The 18,349-nt window shown below is 40.3% G+C and overlaps 3 protein-coding genes across 6 annotated transcripts; 1 reads left to right on the top strand and 2 right to left on the bottom strand.

Annotated features, from left to right (window-relative positions):
- Nucleotides 1–923: 923 nt before the first annotated feature.
- LOC115689550 (uncharacterized) lies at nucleotides 924–3,033 on the bottom strand. The gene is made up of 2 exons (XM_030615625.2): nucleotides 2,214–3,033; nucleotides 924–1,569 (listed from the first exon to the last, which is right to left on the bottom strand). The coding sequence occupies exons 1-2, from the start codon at nucleotides 2,769–2,771 to the stop codon at nucleotides 1,480–1,482; spliced, it is 648 nt and encodes a 215-aa protein (XP_030471485.2). The 5' UTR covers nucleotides 2,772–3,033; the 3' UTR covers nucleotides 924–1,479.
- A 149-nt stretch (nucleotides 3,034–3,182) lies between these two features.
- On the bottom strand, nucleotides 3,183–6,447 carry LOC115689551 (uncharacterized). 2 transcript variants are annotated; one of them, XM_030615626.2, is made up of 4 exons: nucleotides 6,290–6,447; nucleotides 5,903–5,970; nucleotides 4,153–4,345; nucleotides 3,183–3,569 (listed from the first exon to the last, which is right to left on the bottom strand). In XM_030615626.2, the coding sequence occupies exons 2-4, from the start codon at nucleotides 5,954–5,956 to the stop codon at nucleotides 3,439–3,441; spliced, it is 378 nt and encodes a 125-aa protein (XP_030471486.2). In that variant the 5' UTR covers nucleotides 5,957–5,970; nucleotides 6,290–6,447; the 3' UTR covers nucleotides 3,183–3,438. The 2 variants fall into 2 exon arrangements, with proteins under 2 accessions (XP_030471486.2, XP_056163045.1); XM_056307070.1 differs by lacking the exon at nucleotides 6,290–6,447 and adding an exon at nucleotides 6,070–6,160.
- Nucleotides 6,448–12,997: 6,550 nt separating this feature from the next.
- On the top strand, nucleotides 12,998–18,349 carry LOC115689562 (zinc finger CCCH domain-containing protein 18-like). 3 transcript variants are annotated; one of them, XM_056307076.1, is made up of 8 exons: nucleotides 12,998–13,089; nucleotides 14,912–15,835; nucleotides 15,916–16,080; nucleotides 16,161–16,340; nucleotides 16,981–17,060; nucleotides 17,160–17,330; nucleotides 17,474–17,600; nucleotides 17,806–18,349. In XM_056307076.1, the coding sequence occupies exons 2-8, from the start codon at nucleotides 14,919–14,921 to the stop codon at nucleotides 17,873–17,875; spliced, it is 1,710 nt and encodes a 569-aa protein (XP_056163051.1). In that variant the 5' UTR covers nucleotides 12,998–13,089; nucleotides 14,912–14,918; the 3' UTR covers nucleotides 17,876–18,349. The 3 variants fall into 3 exon arrangements, with proteins under 3 accessions (XP_056163051.1, XP_030471506.2, XP_056163050.1); XM_030615646.2 differs by lacking the exon at nucleotides 12,998–13,089 and adding an exon at nucleotides 13,439–13,587; XM_056307075.1 differs by lacking the exon at nucleotides 12,998–13,089 and adding an exon at nucleotides 13,465–13,599.

The following is an 18,349-nucleotide window of genomic DNA, read 5'->3' as shown; positions in this document are numbered from 1 at the left end:
CGCTCAAAGAAGAGATGGGACCTGGTTTGATTACAATTATTACAAAGGAGATGTAGAAAATAAGCAGAACTCGTGGACCACTTGCCAATCCTCTCAAAAGTAGGCAACTTATCTTAGTATGGCAAGCCATGTCAGGAGAGAACCAGAGCACTTTATGCCAATTAACTTTATGGCCTCTATTTCATAACAATATCCAATTCAACACCAGAAGTAAACAACTCAGATGCTAAGGATGTGCAATTGACTTCATCATCCATGGAAGAGTTGGGAAATATCAGACGACAAATAGCTGATTGTATAGCCCAGTCACCCCATGACCAACGACCACAGCCAAACACCCGAACCCCCCGGGCCACGTCAAACCCACCCACAGGAGGCGTGGGAGCAGACAGAACAACCCCAGGAACCTAAGCCACAACCAAGCACCCAACCCAAAATACAAGCACCTTAAAAACAACAAATCCAAATAACCACAACAACCCCATTTACAAAACCATAACCCCCGGCGCCGAGCCCCACTGCCCACGCATACCCTGCACAACCCCAAAGTAGTAACAAAAACAGACTAATAGTCAACAAAACCCTTTACAGTCAACCTTAAATCGATAATTCCATCACAATACATATTTAATAATTTCCAGCCCAGAGATGCTTCTGAAGTGTTGAAGCAGACGAATTTCTCTCAAGAAAGCCATGTCACCTTTTAAGAACAGCATTAAATCATCGGCAAAGCATAGATGATTGAGTTGAATTTTTCTACGATAAGGATGAAAATTAAATCTTTCCAGCCATTGCAGCATCATTCAACAGCCTAGAGAGGACCTCCATGACAAGGACAAGAAGATAAAGGAGAGAGAGGATCTCCCTGCTTCCATCCTCCTTTTGACTACAAAAAACCCCTAATCTCAGCTACAGTCAAAGGCTCAATGAAAACTGAAGAATCTCATTTCATGCAGATACAGAAATACCAGAGTAATCATTGTAGGGAGATCCCAAACTACGTCAAGAGACAAACTACTTCATTATATGCTTCTTATTACACTCGTTAATCATACTTGACAAGGAAACGTTTTGACTTCCAATATATTGATTCTACATAACACGAGACAGACAAGGCCTTGGAAGTGACAAGCATTCTGTATTCGATTGTCTAAAAAGTGGCGCTTGTTAGGAAAACCCTTGTTTTACAAAGAAGAAATAGAGCATCACAAGGCATCCAGGAGTAAAATCCTCCATGTATAAGGACATTTTTCTGGAGTAGAAGCCTATGACAATTTCCCTCGTCACCAATCGTTGTGCCCTTATCATCACCAAATGGACCCGCGACTCCAAAAGGATATGATGCATGAGAAATTGGCTCGAAATGTGCTCCGATCGAGTCAATAAGTTAACCGCATCTTCCATGAAAGCCGATCATCTTTCCATCAACTTGCGGAAATCGAAGAAATTGTCCCTTTTCAGTGCCGCACAGTCCGCTTGTCATCCTATTGCTATGGATATAGGAGCTTCGTCATTTTTTATATGGCCTGATATAGAAATTAGGTATTCACCGGGATAATCCAATCTCACCTGCAAGAAATGTGGGAGTTATTTGTACGTATGTGAAAATCAACATATTCACTTTGCTCATTACCAGGAAGTGGAATTTTGATGGCCAAATTTTGCTATAAATAATATTGTTGGTTCATTTCCTAACAGTTCAAGCTTTTTTTGGAATAACGGTCATATGGTATCAAAGAACACGTCCATGGTTCAAATTCGGGCACTCTCTCTTAATTTTCTCTTGCCTGCACTTCTTGGTATTCTGTCTGTGTTCCTGCACAGTTGTCTCATTGATGCAATTATGTTCATATCATGTCTTACGCTTGTATGGAAGTGGCTTACTCGCGAGGAAAGTGTTACAATATGGTGTTAAAGAATCTGAAATATATTTGAAAGGCAGGGCATTTTTCTAATAGGGTTAAAAGGGGGGACAAGATTGAAAACACTTGACAAGATTGGGATCAATGTTGTAATTTGCCCTGGTTAGAATTAGGGTTCTCTCCAGACGTGAAATAGATGCCAGTTCCACTTCAAGAAAACCCAACCAACAATAGAAGGAAAGGAAAAACTGGGCACACCAACGAATTCCCAGTCCTTTGAACCAAAGTGTTAGTTCTTTCCACATGCTCATCATAAACAGCGAAGATGTGCTGGAGATAAGGGTTGCTTACCAACTTCTCCAATGTCTCATGCCATTGATCTTTGGACTTGCCGTTGAGGAAGGAACGGAGTCTTTTGAGACTCCAAGCATGCCCTCCCGCATAGCGCACTAGACTTTCAGACAACTCCTCGTAACCTTCCTTGGGATCCGGTCCTTTGGCGAGGCACTTGTCATCTACTTTGAGAACGTCAAGCAAGTCTTTGTCTTTACCAAGGCGACAGTAAATGACTCCAGCCGCCATGGCCTTACCTATTCCTCCTACTCCATATTCTTCGGGACAACGGGGAGGAGCCAAAGGAGGAGGGGAAGAGAGGACATGATTTGTTATGTTATTATCAACCTCGTTTGAGAGGTCATATGTATGTGTCTGGTTCAGACATTGGAGACTGGAGAGAGGCTTCTCGTTCACAAAAGTGAAGACCACATTCTTTAGCCTAGGCCAAGAAAAGAATAATTTGAAGAACTGACAGAAAAAGAATCCTTTATAATAGAAAATAAAAATCTGAACTGACAGATGATAAAGAATTCTCAAGATGAAGGGAAAACACATGAAAGAATCCTCAGTCATATCTTTTCTTCACTTGGGAAACCTTTAGATAAAGTGGAAAAGAACCTTGAAAACATGAAAAGAAATATGTGAGAACCATCTTTCACTAAAGAAATCCCTGCCGATATCTCTCTTTCCCTCTCTTTTGCCTTTATACTGCTCCATGTCTAATCTTCCACTGGGACTTCCAGTTGTGAAACGCAAGTTTTCTGAGATTACCTTATTTTTGACACCTTAATTCGACCCACCAATCAAGCGAGATCGGATTTGGGGTCAATATGAATCTGGGTCCTAAATCAGGTTTTTTCCAACGGGTCAACATTTGATCGGCACATACCCACTTCTATTCAAACTGGATTATTCCCACTTTTCGGCCGGTTTCTCCCATCGATCAAGAAATAACTGTGGCCTTCGGTATATAAAGATTTCACACAACAAACCATACAGTGTCTTGTACTTTGTTCGCAATGACATGATATTGTTCTTCAGATATTAGGGCAAATGCATTTAAAACATTTACAAGAATTAACAGAAATCGCACAGCACGTAATCCGTGCAGGCACACGATGGTTCTCCAAGAAAGGACCAACGGAAGCACCTGGCAAGATGCGAAGATACCAAAGAGTTTGTTCCGACTTTCACTTTCCTTCTACAAGGCAACCTTTACGTCGGCAAACCATGTTATGCGTCATGGTTCTACCTTTAATGAAACAACCCTCGATTGTCTGCCGCGCTTCGCTGACTTCACAGAGACTATTGAGAGGCACGATGGAGCCCACCACGGCCTCCGGACCTTCTGATCGCCTTTCAAGCATGCCACTGGAAAAAACTATTGACATCAGAATATGTAAGCATACCCAAAAAAAAGAGCAAGGAAACTGATGCGTAGCGTGGACTGCATATAACATATAAACAGATAATATGCTCGTGTGTCAATTTGTCGAATAGTCATTATGCGTAGCAAGAAGAGACCAGGAGCATTAGACGAGAGGTGCACCCGTGACAGCAGATAACATAACTCAAAGATCATCTCATGTTATCACTGAACGAGAAAATAGTTGGCCACGGACAAAAAAAACCGGAATCACTAACAACGCCACTACTGAAAAAGATTTGCCCCTACTTAGTCAAACGTATTCCCTCAAAGATATACCTGCCCTCAGAAAGGAACTACCCCCCAAGAATAAATAGGATTCCTGAATATGCATCAAAATGAAGCAAAAAGATATCCATAGCTCCAAAGTAAAAAACAACACTGCTTATCAAAAAAAAAAAATGAAACACCATTCACAGTTCATATTGACAGTGATTTAACATGTGAAGCAAAAGATACTACTGTCAGGATTATGCATATGGAAAACATAGAATGAGACCGGAGAGAGAGAGAGAGAGAGAGAGAGACCCTTAATCCGCCGGAGTTCTTTACAAAGCGTAATGAAGTCCCCCCATTTCATGTGGCACTTTCTGATAAACCGAAGTATCTGCTCGGTCGTGAACGTGGACATGCTTTCCAGATACTCACCATTGACCCCATTTTCTTTAAAAATCTGGCGGTAGCTTCCCAAGTTTATCTCTTCCAACCACCTACCAACATCCTGAAAAGCAAAAAAGAGATGGAAGAGCTGCAGAAGAATCACCATTGAAATATGTGGCCTTTTTGTGAGGGCATATTGGAAAAAAATTAGTATCTTGACTGACCAACCTTCCACTTCGTTATAGTCAAGTATTACACTAGTAAGCCAAAAACTGTTCAGCACAGAGACATGAGGACACAAGTTTTTCAACTTGAAGATTGTGTCCCACGCATACAGCATAACTAATTTGATAATCATAACACATACATAAAGATACTTTACACATAAAATAACAGAAACATGCGGCCATGTGGTTACCAATGACAAAATTAGATAATTTCTAAATCTACTGTAAGACGTTCACGCCTCACCGAAGTTGAGTCCTCATAAAACTCATCTTCATACCAATTTGACAAGCAAAGTCTGCTCCTTTGCCAGATTTAACTCTCAGAGTTGAGTAATGACGCGCATCAAATTTCCAAATGAACCATCAATTGCTCCAGTTTAGGTGTCTGATGGGGCAAACGAACCATATGTCCTGTCAGCAATTTATCTTATTTCTTGCTTGTGCTCAAGGTCCATCTTGAGCAACACTAGAATGAACTAAAGTATATATCTGTCACTGGAAAAAGACAACCTTTGCCATGCCAAACAAAAAACCGAAGTCATTTCGCTGATTGACCTCATGGATGAACAGAGGAATTCCCCCATTTCTCATTAGAAGTTCCTTAATCGCTCCATTATATTTCCTGTCTGTCCTACAGAGAGGATGAAATTTTAACATTCCCGACAAATTTGCAGGCATATTATGTCTATCATGTCCAGAAAATTTGGATTTGTAGGGTCCAAAAACCCAAGTATCTTGCGACGTAGATACTAATGCTTCCAAGATATTGGCAGAGAGCAAACTAAAGCGCCGCAAATTGGTGATCGCAATCTGTTCAATTTTTGTGTCAGTGTTTACCGTTTGCATCAATTACTTGTCATTATCACAACACTACAAATGCCTATACCAAACTACTGCTGAGAAAATGTGTTCTTAAATCGGAAGGCATCACCTATCCTGGAATTCACATTAGGCATGGTGCTCACACAAAACCATTTGATTATCTAGAGTCAGGTGCAAATAGGGTGTGTGCAAAATGCCAACGTGACAAGCGCAGTTCATGGACGAATGCTCTCGTTTGCTTGCGACTTCAGCAAACCAAGAAATTCTCCCAGTGCAAACTTACAAATGAAAATTCTGGCTAATTTATTTCAAAAGATATATGAGGTGTGTCAGAGCAATTATACTCTGAAAACAAAACCAAAGCCCCTATTTTACACCATTGACCTCCCCCCAATTCACTAATCACTAAAATTCCACATTCCGATTCCATGTATAAGGGCAACATTCGACATTAAAGAAACAGAAACGCTTTTCTTCTCAGAAGGGAAAAGAAAAAGAGAAGAATCAAGAACCCAAAACTTTCTTGGCCTTGAAAATTGATACCATATCTACCAAAAGACAAGAAAAAGGAACTGCAGGCAAAGTCAACCAAAAGCTAATCAATCAAGAACCCTCAGAAATTTGCGTACCTCAACAGTCCAGATGAAGAAATCAAGAGGCTCAGGTGGCTGCGCTTTGCTCATCTCCCAAATCAATTCTACACGACAAAGATCAACAACAACAGCAAATCAATTCAACTCCAACCTTTCACCTATGGAACGACATGAAGACCAGCAAACAGCACAAAAATCAATACCCAGTATTTATGGCAACGCCATATCCAAAATTGGGAAAGAAAAAACCAAAAACAAGAACCACCCAACAAAATTAAAACGACGGGGCGGTGAAAAAGTCTCCAACTTTTCGTCTCCTTCCATACAAACGCCCTCCTTTACCTTTCTCAGACCTCTGCAACAACCAAGCAACAGCTGGGAAACCATAGAAAAAACAAAACATAGAAAGATCTGTCAGCTTACCTTGACAGACGAATTTTGGGAACTTTTCCACATTTGGGACTGAAGAATCACAGAGGGAGAGAGAGACAGAGAGAGTATAAAAGGATGTCGAAAAGGGAGAGAGAGAGAGAGAGAGAGAGGTCTACATGTGATGTATGTGTACGCGGTCAACCCATGACACCCACTTCGGGTCAACCCCCACGAGTCCTCCATCCATCCTCGTGTACTTGTACAGACAAGTTCATTGCCCCCTTAGCTTAGTTCCCGTATCCATGAATTGTATTCATAGTATTTCACGATTCACCAAAGTTCGCAAATCAAATTAATCGCGCGTTGAAATCTATTTAGATGTTCGAATTATAAATTTACTTTACATTAAGCAATACAGATGGAATCGATCGAATTCTATCTATATTGCTGAAGTAGCGGATTTAATTGGATATTCAAATGAATAGGAGATTACAAGGAGAAGAAAGGGTTTTTGTGTATTATATTTATGAATGAATAAAAGAAGTTGCATAAAATAGGTCCGGTCAATGGCCACCATACAGATCCATGTGCATCATGTGGTGCCTAAGAGCCTCAGTCGCCTTTCCATTATTAGTGGTGCTTCAGGACCACACCTTTTCTAATGTGTTTGACCTCGACTTTATATTAATTTTTGAGATTGAGAATGATAGTTTCATAAATTTATGTAGTCGGACGGTCCAGTTCGCGCGAAATAGGGGTTGCTGAGCCCCGCCGGAGGTGGAAAAATGAGCGGGATGTGGTCGTATGGCAATTTAATTCATCTAGTCTTATCATGAAGTCCGATTTGGAAATAATTGAATTATTGTGTAAAGGGAGACTATATAAATATAAGGGTTATTGAAATACGTATTTTAAGCAATGCGAGGTGATATTTTGCTAATTTCTAGCATTATTCAGTTTCCTACCCGACAAAATTATTGATCGTGACAATAGAATTTGAATCGCGAATTGTATGACAAGAGATACAGTGAGCTACCTTTTTCGACGGAACTTGCCACGAGTTATCGAGGCATAAGTATCTATTGCTTTGTTAAGAAGATGTGATTCGAGAAGGTTTATGCTAGATTCAAGAGACTTAACCGGTCGTGAATTTAAAAAAAAATGTATAGTTCTTTGGACAAAGAGTGTCGTGTAAATAATTGCGTCCACGTATTTCATCGTCGATGAATTGAGCGATATGCTGCGTAACATAATCAATCACGTATTTTTTGTTTATACGACTTGCGAGCATCCAATAACAAGAAAATGCAACTCGGGAAAAATAACAAACTCAACTTTGGTGGGCTCTATCACGTCAACACATCACGTGATACGTTATTAATTGGCATGCTAACCTTATCATTTGCGGAAAAAAACAAGAGGAGCTTCGTCTCATCACAATAGTCAACAGGCGACGTGGATGGGCCTTCTTGATGGGCCTTGGGCCGTTAGATAGGCCTTGGGCCTTAGAATTTTTGGACAAAAAGTTTTGCAAAATGACCAGACATTCCACCTTAAGTATCTGCTATTGCCTTAGGTTTCTAACGCTTACAATCTATATAGATTGAACATGAATGGCAAATAAGCTTGCGGATTGGGTGGCTGAAGCCTAGTGAGAGAAGGAACTTCCCTCAAGCTGGATATCTAATCCCTCGAAATCTTTGTTGGATATCTTATCTTGCAATGAAACGAACTTTTTTTGAGCTAATGAAATTTCTGTTTTTATTGACAAAAAAATTGAATGGCAAATCGAAATTTCAAATTTTACTCTTATCCAATCAACCATCACCAAAGGGGGCCTCGGTGTGTATATTTATCTCGATTTCTTTAGAAATGAGAAAGGCATATATCCAGTCACGTCAGGACGATAGATTTCGCTTTAGATATTTATGTCGACATCTGATTCTATTATATCGAAAGTTGACGTGGACATCATTAAATTTGGTAAAGGCATATGCCTTTCTCATTTCTAAAGAAATCGAACTAATAATAAATACCCCGAAAATGTGCTAACTATGTATATGTTCTTTCGCACGAGCCATATCCACTGCCCTAGCAAAAGGCAGACATAATTATCATACGACAAATCCGCTTTAATTTAATTGCCACAATACCATTAACCCATGCCGGTTTTCATCCCCAAAAATAGAAAGATCTCTTGGGAGGAATCATGCGAAAACCTAAGGGAATTAACCCAAGTCCAAGTCCCAAGTGTACCCAAAAACAAGAAAGAAGGAATTGCCATTATTTTGGTAACATGCATAAGAACATGGTGGGAGCTGCGACTATGATTAGCATCCAATAATTTTGGGTAAAAACAATCTTATTTGATTGGATAAGATTCAAAGAGAAAGATAAGAAAAGGGGGGCTAATGAGGTCAGCTTTCATAATGAGTTTCTTATGGTGAATGATCGATCGTGACAAGCGTGGCCAATGGGAGCCCTCAATGATTTTGCTTTCCTTTGATTGCTCATTTGGACTTTATTAAAATAATACTATAAAATCCCCATTACCCAAAAGCTATATATAGATACACACACACACACACACACACACACATATATATATATATATATATATATATATATATATATATAGCTTATGTTTAGCATCTATTGGTGTCTTTGATTGTGAGTTTCAAATTTGCTTGGGGCTCTTAAATATTACTTTAATAATTACGACAGGATAATATAAATAATATGATATGACATAACATCTCTAGCAACAAAAAACATCGGATCTAAACCATCGATCTGAACAAATATTCAATAGTCATCCGAACCTATGTAGTTGAAGGAATTACTCGCGAGCTACCGCTTTACCGTCTCTGGAGGGAGATATCAATTGTTATCTTCACAATTTGCCGTGATGATATTGTGTTATGCTATGCAATTCGATTTGATTAGCTAGATTTTGAGAGGGGGATCTAGTTATTTCCTTCTCGGGTTATCTCGTACATGGCTCTTCCGACGTCTAAATTCACGATTCAGCTAAAATTAGATCACTAAACAAGATTAAGCGACCGAGGGATCCCTCTTGTTATTTTCGTTTCTCTAACGAGGTCCAATCTTGGAGACCAAGAAGCCGCGCACGACATTCATAGTGATAATTTTTTATATATATGGTGCCGATTTAATTGTTATCTTCGAAATCAACGTGAGAATATCAATAAAATACCCACTAAGAAAATTTAATAAATAAAAATAAAATAAATAAATAGAAATTGACTCGACATCGAATTTCGGCATCGCACTGCTTAAGCAACCTTTTGAGCACGGCATTAACATTACTCAAAACTCTCGGAGCTATCAATTCTTACACTGATTACGATGCTTGTTAATTAATTTAATTAATTTTATTTTTTGGTTAACTGTGTTTTGCCCCTTAAGCCCACCAATGCCAGCATACCCCCACCACTGCCTCCCATGAAACAAATTTTTTTTTTCTAAACGCTTTTTTAATCAAGGGATTTGTATAAATTAAAAAAAAAAAAAAGACTTTCTGCATTTTAAATTGTTGGAGGAGGACATTGGGACTTTTTAATTATTATTAATATTATTTTTTGGCCTTGACATTTTTTATTATTTTGATAAGTTCATTATGACAAGAGGACATGCATCTTCAAACCGACTACGTGTTGGGGACGTAAATCAAGAAAATTCCCCTCTGTCGCTGAAATTATTGGGTACTCATCAGACATTTCAAATCACAGGATAGAATTTATTTCTATGTATACATATTTTTTTGAAGAAATACAATGCTTAGCGCGGTTTATGTAAATGTAAGTCACGAGAAAATATCATTTGATCGTTAGAAATATCACGGTGATTGATGCGGTGCGTGATTACCGATCACAACTTGTCATTCCATACGACAACAGCCGTCCTACCTTACTTATTTGAGATTTTTATTTTTATTTTTCACTCGATATAGCTACAACGCTCTTGGCTATCCCGACTCCACCATATATCCAAAAAATAAAGTAATTCAATGAAAGGCGCGTATCTTTCCCGAATATATGACTGTAACTGAGAATTGGGCTTTATTAAGACGTTTATTTCTATGTATTTTATTTTCCTAGAAACGAATAATATTTAAATATCGTCATTATGATTTGCTAATAAATAAACTTGTTCTTAATTAATTTATGAAAGTCGAGCATGATCTCCAAAATGTGAGCCACTCAACTTCCTCCCCCTAATCATGTCGACCATAAACTTTTTTTTTTTTTTGGGGTCCATTAATTTTCGGCTGGCCTGCACTACTGTTTCAATGAAATCTTATAACCCCCATCATTTCTGGAAAAATCAACAAAAAAAATATAAAATAAAATAAATACGTCTCCATCAAAGCATAAATAATCTGGCATCATAATCACAATTAATTTTTTTAATCTAATTTTTTTTTTTCAGAAACGTCTTTTATGTACGTGCTAACAACATAATCGATGATCTATTTTTTTTTTGCAGCGTTTATAATTAATATAATTGCAATTGTCGGAATTGTCTTATGTCACGGTACTTAGTGTTAAACCACTATGAAAAAATAAATTTCCACACCGAATGCTGACGTGGCAGCAAGAGAGAAAAGCCCTTTTTTAATTTTTCAGTGGGCGAAAAGGGAAAAGAATGATTTTGAAAATTGGAAAAATAACCGAGTAAAAAGAGGGTTACTATTTACTTGCCGAGAGACCGGCAAATTAGGCAAGGCTTAACGGATTCATTAGCGAGATAATCTCCCGGTTAATCGGCGAAATCCCAACGTATTAGGGAAATTTAAAGATGGGGCTCGCTTGACCGATTTGCCCTTCTCCCTAATTTCTCCTCTAATCTTAAAAAAAAGAAAAATTTAAGAAAATCGAAAATCAAAATGAACTCCAACTCCTCCCGGTTCAGCTTCAGAATCATCGTCACTTTCGTCTTTCGATAGGGCCGGTCCAGGAACACGTACTGGCATGCCAGCACCGCAACTATTACGCCCGTTTTGTTATATTTTTTTTCTCGGTCGGATTTTTTTTTTGGGGGGCTGGGGTGATAATTATTGCTTGGTTAGTTGTAAATTCGTGGGGGGGGGGGGGAAGGCCAATTATTACCGACCGCTAATCACGGAAGGCATGAAGATGATGGTTGATGCGCCGGACCGGACCGGACCGGGCCGCCGGTCGAACCGGACCGGTTCTCCCCCGGCCCGCGGGGACGGAGCCGCCGAATCTGCGGCCACGTGGGATTTTCTGGGAAAACCGCGGACACACCAAAAAAGGAAAAAGGGAAAAAGGGGACAAAATTCAGCAGATGAGGTGGGCCCCACCGGATTTTACCAATTCTCTTGCCGTATCCATCCATTTTAACATAATCCCCAAATCCGGCAAGATCCCCAAGCGCACGGCGGGTGCACCGGAAGCCCACCCCTGGGCCCGCGCCGCAGGCAGCGAAAGCCCCTGGCCCCGGGATCCGGATCGACACGTGGCGCGCATGCAAGCGCCCCCCGCCCCCCGTCGGGGCTCCTCGCGTCTCTTCTTCCTTCGGGGCGGGGCGGGGGGGATCGAACGGGAACCGGCCGAAAAGGGGAGGGGCTGGAAAGGATCGCCGCCGCTGATTCCTCCCCTCCGTGGGGGCCCCACCCAGCCCTTTTTCGATCCCCTGCGCGCCGGCTCCCGTGCGCACCCTCGTCGCTTCCACCCGTTCCATCGAAGAAAAACGGAAGCACATCTATAAAAGCTTTTTACGAAACAATTTTGATACTGAAAAGTTTACTATCATTCGAATTTAGACCTTCCCGTATTTATATATATGTCTACAGCATAGTCAATTTGACTGCTTGACCAAAAAAAATAAAAATCGGCTGTTCAGATAGTCAATCAAATGCCATGTCATCCAATCATCGTCGCGATCGATCGTGTGCGTAAGATTGTCATCGTTCTTCTTCTGAGGTTGTCCGTGACGCGTGCGGGACTGTTCTCTCCCGTGTTTTTCCGATCCTTACTTTCCAACCGTCGCCTCTCTAGTAGTCGTGGACACTGCCGTACAAACACGTCCGGTCGGCCCCTTTTCCGCCGTTGGACACGTCGATAATCTGGGCCCCGAATTATCTATCCTCGAAAATCTCTCGTGATTATATGTATATCAATAGCGATTCGTACAAGAGAAAATCGCCCGCGTCAAACGATGGTCTTTTTTTTTAGCTAAGTCTCAAATCTACAGTACTCATCGTTCTATAAGAGATGCCCCACTCAAAACGATGCCAATCGTCATTAAAAAGAAAAAAAGCAAATTCAGAAAACGAAAAAAAATCGCGGTGATCAACGGTGATCAACGGTCAGGATTCGCCCGCACCGATACGGAAGCCGTGAGCTCGCCGCAGCGCATAACTGGCCCCCCCCCCCCCCCCCCCCCCAACTCGACAAGCGGAGCCGACAGATTTTCAGTTCCGCGGCCCCGTAGCCACAGCACAGAGATACTCACGAACTGCCCGAGGGGCAGTCTCGACATTTCGCTGCCCACCACGCCGCCGAGGGCGTTTCGGTCAATCCCGACGCCCCCCGGCGCATGCCCGTTTCGGAAATCCAGGCGCATCCCCCGTAATTTTCTCGAAGCGAAGTACACCCTGTAAATCACCCCGCTCGTTCATTTATCTCTAATTAATTTTTAGCCCCAAAAAAAAAAGTCTCTAATTAATTATTATCTTAATTCTCTCGCTATTTAACGCCTCGAAAGGATAATAAATTGCGGAAAAAATCATTCCCTTTTTCAAGAAATCCCGGCCATGGCTCGAGCGACGGCAACAAGGATGATGGGTGTTTAAGATATTGCAGGTGGGAGCGATTAAAAATTCGAACTTTCTGGTGGTCATTTTTTGGTGCTTTTGTTTCATCTCTTCTTCTTCTTCTTCGTTTTCTTGATTATGTTCGAGATAAAGTCGTTGCTGTTGCTGTTGCTGCGTGTGTGCGGGAGTGTGTGCGCGTGTTTTATATAAAAAGGGTGTGCGTGAGGTGGGGTGGGAGTCTCGTTTTGGAGCGAAAGGACATGGCGCGCTCTCTCCTTTTGTAGCTATCCATTATGTCAGTTTTTTTTTCTCCTTTTTTCTAAAATATTTTAAATTTTCTTGGTGTTTTTTTTGTCTGCCTCCCTTATTTTAAAGCGCGTGTTGTCGCTATTGCTGTGAAAGGTTGAACTCGGGAACACCCGGTTAAAAATAGCGCCCACCCCCCCCAAAAAAAACAGAGAGGGAGAGAGAGGAGGGTTGAGGGCCATGGATTGGTTCGTCTGAATTTTGATTTTCTCCATAGAAGGCCTGCTGAAAGAGTTTGGCGGTGAGTTACGTGGTATGTATGTATCGTCATGTGTGTTTTTTTTTCCTTTGCAAAAGGAAAAGCAGGGTCAAGACATGAACTTCATGTTGTTTGACTGCATTTTTCCTGTTTCTAGGGGTTAATTGCTTTGGAATACATGGGTTTCGAGGGTGGTTTTCCCTCTGAATTTGGTTGTGTATGCATAGACATGTGTGTATGTGTCTCTACATATATCTGTTGGTGTCATTGTTGGCGTATTATTTGATGTGATTCTGGAGATGGGTTGTGTTTTCCTTCCAAATGACTGTCTTCTTTTTTTGTTTGTGTTTTTTGGTGAGAAGCAGTGATTTGAGGATTATGAACGATAACCCTTTCACGTTTTTGTCTTTGTTGTGTGAGTTTGACTTCGCGTTGCTTCTGTTCTTAGTGTGGATAAAATTTTTTCTGGAAAAGAAATGGTAATGAAAGTGAAAAATTCTGAAATTCTGTTGTGTTGCTGTTCTTGGGGAAAAAGCAGAGGATAAATTTTTGGTCTTGTTGTCATTTTCTTTACTGCGGTTTGGAATTGTTCTCAGGATGTTAGAGACTTGGAAAAGCCTTTCGGTTCCTGCGGACAATCATGGTCCGGTCATGTTTATGTTTTGTTCTTTGTCTTTCAAACTAGAAAATTTACCCTAACTGTTCTTTCCTGTAGGGTCACTTGCGGAGATATCTATAATTTGATCAGTTTTTCTTAGAAAAGGAAATGATAGAGTAGGGGAAATTGCGAGTTTTTAGTCAAAACAGGAAAAAGAAAGTGGTTGAGTTTTTTTTTTTGCATTGTTGCTCTGGTTCTTAGAGAATTGAAAAAAAAAAATCTCATTTTTGTCCTGCATAAAATCGTGAGGTCTTCTTCTTTCTTTTTCCTGATAGCTATTACTAAGGCGTCATAAATTGACGATTCAGAAGTTTATCTTTGCCTTTTTTTCGATAAATGAATTTCCAAAATTGCTTAATTTTTCGTTTTTCTTTTCCTGGAATTTTTTATTCGCTTTCTCTTGGTCATAATCTTTCCCCCGCGTCTATATTACTTTCCTTGGATAGGAAAATAACAGAGAGAATGAATATGTTGAATATACAGCATCATGCATTTTCGGGGCATAGAAAGTTGCTCATTGGTGTTTTCACTAAAATCATCAATTTCGACACCCCAAATGTCCTGGAATAACTTTGAATGCATTTTTTTTGTGGGATTATAATAATATCTTGGTTGCCAGATCTGCGACCGTTTCACCCTTCTCTGACTTTTTGCTGTATCAGTTGTTTGCACTCATGCATACTCTCTAAAAGTTCTAGCTCTTTACAGGGTTGAGATGGACTTTTCGGAGTCCACCAAAGTTGTGTACGACAGGATCCAGAAACTCGAGCCTGAGAATGTCTCGAAGATCATTGGATATCTTCTTTTGCAAGATCACGGTGAACGTGAGATGATCAGGCTCGCCTTCAGCCCTGATAATGCGATTCACTCCTTGATTACCAAAGCAAAATCCGAACTGGGATTGTCTAAACCCGCAGTATCTGTTAATATGTTACCCCATGTAAATTCTACACCAACGGTGAATATTCAGTCTGTTGCAGAAATTCCTGTGCAATTCACTCCGTTCTCACCAGCATCAGCCCCTGCAGTTTCACCTCGTTCATCTCTCCGAATCTCCAGCCCATACTGGGAATCGCAGGTTCCTGGTGGTCACGTCCCTGATGATTTTCATCTCATAAACCAAGTTCGCCAATTGGGTTTGGAGGACCCTGCTGAGTTTGCCAACTCCGGCTGTTCGGAGTTTATGGGGAGTTATTATTTCCCCGAGGCTGCAATTTGTGCAAAATCGAGTCGTAGATCTCCGAGTTTACCAGATTTTCCTGTTAAGATTTGCCATTACTTCAATAAGGGGTTTTGCAAGCACGGGAACAACTGTCGGTACTTTCACGGCCATCTTATGCCGGAGAGTTTTTCACAGCATTTTAATGCAAATTACAATGAGATAGGGAGTGATGATCATGCATTTATTCAAGGGTCTCTTGACAAACTAGAATTGGAGCTTACCGATCTTTTGAAATCAAGGGGAGGAATGCCCGTTTCAATCGCTTCTTTACCCATGTTGTATTATGAGAAGTATGGGAGGACACTTCAGGCCGAGGGGTACCTAACGGAGAGCCAAAGACATGGCAAGGCTGGTTTTAGTTTGTCGAAGCTTCTTTCTCGGCTTAAGAACAGCATTTGTCTTATTGACAGGTACTTCCCATAAATTTAGAGGTTTTCAGACATTTTGTGCAAGTGTTCTAGATTTTAACTTTGTTCCTAAAATGTAGCAGACCGCATGGCCAACACTCTGTGATTTTGTTGGAGGATGCTCAGAAGTACTTGGAGTATACAAGTGAAAGAAGTGATCCAGGTGTAAACTCTGGTTCTCGGCAGATATATCTTACGTTTCCGGCGGAGAGCGTCTTTACAGAACAAGACGTTTCGCATTACTTCAAGTATGGAAGCTTATTTCCTGCGTACTTTTCTGCCAGAAGCACCTCAAATTGTGAATAACCCATTGGTTACTCTGATGCAGCAATTTTGGACCTGTTCAAGATGTTAGGATTCCTTGCCAACAGAAAAGGATGTTTGGATTCGTCACGTTTGTCTTTGCGGAAACGGCCAAGCAGGTTTTGGCCAAGGGAAATCCTCACTTTATATGTAACGCACGTGTTCTTGTGAAACCGTACAAGGAGAAGTCGAGGCTTTTTGACAGGTAAACTTACGTATTTCCAAACCTTGTATTGGTGTGTCTTTGTTGTCATTCATCGTTGTAGTCGTTTGTGTAGTCATTTGTTAACCTTGTTTAATTGGTGGTTTGTTGCTTGATCATTTCTTTTGGTGTGCACTTTTAGGGGTGATATGGTGATATATTAAGTAAAAAAACAATCATTAATTTGAATAAATTATGCATTCTTTTAACTTTTAGTACTCTCTTTAAGAATAAACAAAATAAAACTATCACCATCTGGACGAACTTTTCATAAGTGCTTGACCTAGTAATATCCAGCTGTTTAGAGTGTTATGTGACAGTGCTGTGTGCTTCCTTTCTTTACTTACCATTATTTACGTCATTCTAGGGTACATTTAATACCAATATATACTATTTTTTCACTTCGTAATAGTTGGTCGACCAACTATAGAACATACGCCTTTTTGGATGCTGAAAGAAACAAATTTTGTACTATAATACATATGAACCAAGTATTAATTCGTAATTTCAGTTAGCAGTGTCGGTTGTTGTTTCCTTTTCACTGGTTTCTATGTTAAGTGTACTGTGTAAGAACTGAATACTAAAGGTGCTTTCCCTTTATCTCGTGATCTGTTTTGACAGTTTGAAATTTACTTATGTGCAGAAGGTATATGGAGAAAATGCAGAATCTCACATTTAATTACAATCAGCACCTTATAGAAGGGGAGACTGATATTCAGTCAAGTGAGTAGATACCGTTGATGGTTCATGTTTCTTTTACACGGACTCTTCTTGATCTATGCGTTTTTATCAGTTCGTGTGACCGAAACTATTGTTTTTCAGTGCCAAGAAGTTGTGATAATTCAAGATTCCTTAGGAAGGAGGTTATCCAAGAGCATGAAACTGCACTTGAACTCGAGAGGAGACGCTTTGCAGAATTGCATATTGCGCCGAAAGCTTTGGCCCGCCCTTTATATTTTGGGCACTCAATGGACCAATTGAACCCTTCAGAAGGTCTGAAATGCATCTTTGCACCTCTTTTTATCACTCCTCTTTATCTTTTCGGCCTTCTTTCTATGCTGCTCTCACTTATTTATTTTTTCCTCCTATCTTTGATGATGTCCTTTGATTTCTGATTACTCGTTCTTTCTAAGTAGGCCATGAAGAACCAGCACAGTCATTATCAGCTGATCATTTTAATCACTTCCTAGATTTCGTACAAGATGGTTCGAGCAACACCAGCAAAATGTCGCTGCGGGTCACTAATTGTACTGACCAGGATAGGTAAAAATCTACTATGATTCTCCGACATGCTGAAACGTAGTGTCATAACTATACTGCTGAAATTCGCGTTTTTTCCGTTTTTATTACGACATGACTTCACTATAGCGGGGATCAAAATTAAAACTTTGTCATTTTGATTGATTTTCTTCTAATTATTTAGCATGTCTGATTTGATTTCTCTCTTTTGTTTCCCACTTTGTCGCAGCCAAGGAATCAATCTTCCTGACAGCCCATTCGCCTCTGCAATAGGGACTGGAATTTCAACAGTTACATAGACAACCAGGAGAAAAAAAAGCAACTATAGAGGACCAAAGAACTCGAATTCTATCTGGCGAGTTCGACATACAACCGGACTTTTCTCTCTTTTCTGTTTCCTTCATCTTTTCTGCGGTTTCAACTAGCTGCTCAGGAGGGAAGCGCGATGTGAAGTCCTCGTGTTTCACCGGCTAAAGTAGGTCAGGCAAAAGAATTGATACAGAGAAGAAGCTAATTTCACTACAGGGGTTTTATACAGAATCAAAGGCACGAGCAGGTGTGTTAGAGGAGAAGTTTAGTAATAGTAGTCTTGCTGTTATAGTTGAAGAAAGGAAGTAAAGAAATTGTGCAGAGAAAGAAGAATGCGAGAAGCTGCTGTTTTTAAGTACATATTTGCCTACAGAGAATTGAAAAGAAAGGATGTTTTTGCTTGGTACATAAAAGAAGAAATCACGAATTCTATATCCAATGATATATATACACTCTTTGGGTCA

Source organism: Syzygium oleosum, unplaced genomic scaffold, assembly GCF_021117445.2.
Source record: "Syzygium oleosum isolate NSW1041296 unplaced genomic scaffold, Sole_v2.1 Sole_v2.49, whole genome shotgun sequence".
Classification (NCBI taxonomy): Eukaryota; Viridiplantae; Streptophyta; class Magnoliopsida; order Myrtales; family Myrtaceae; genus Syzygium; species Syzygium oleosum.
Note: the sequence above shows the minus strand (reverse complement) of the source record. Positions and strands in the feature narration are given on the sequence as shown.

What these genes read in the sequence shown, in the direction of transcription:
- LOC115689550 (XM_030615625.2), bottom strand. Translation starts at nt 2,771, where the DNA reads ATGACTGAGGATTCTTTCATGTGTTTTCCCTTCATCTTGAGAATTCTT. An exon ending in ATGAGACATTGGAGAAGTTG is followed by an intron (nt 1,570 to 2,213) that starts GTAAGCAACCCT and finishes CATTTCTTGCAG; the next exon opens with GTGAGATTGGATTATCCCGG.
- LOC115689562 (XM_056307076.1), top strand. Translation starts at nt 14,919, where the DNA reads ATGGACTTTTCGGAGTCCACCAAAGTTGTGTACGACAGGATCCAGAAA. An exon ending in GACGTTTCGCATTACTTCAA is followed by an intron (nt 16,081 to 16,160) that starts GTATGGAAGCTT and finishes ACTCTGATGCAG; the next exon opens with CAATTTTGGACCTGTTCAAG. An exon ending in AATTGTACTGACCAGGATAG is followed by an intron (nt 17,601 to 17,805) that starts GTAAAAATCTAC and finishes ACTTTGTCGCAG; the next exon opens with CCAAGGAATCAATCTTCCTG.
- LOC115689551 (XM_030615626.2), bottom strand. Translation starts at nt 5,956, where the DNA reads ATGAGCAAAGCGCAGCCACCTGAGCCTCTTGATTTCTTCATCTGGACT. An exon ending in TCTTCATCTGGACTGTTGAG is followed by an intron (nt 4,346 to 5,902) that starts GTACGCAAATTT and finishes TTTGCTTTTCAG; the next exon opens with GATGTTGGTAGGTGGTTGGA. An exon ending in AGAACTCCGGCGGATTAAGG is followed by an intron (nt 3,570 to 4,152) that starts GTCTCTCTCTCT and finishes AGTTTTTTCCAG; the next exon opens with TGGCATGCTTGAAAGGCGAT.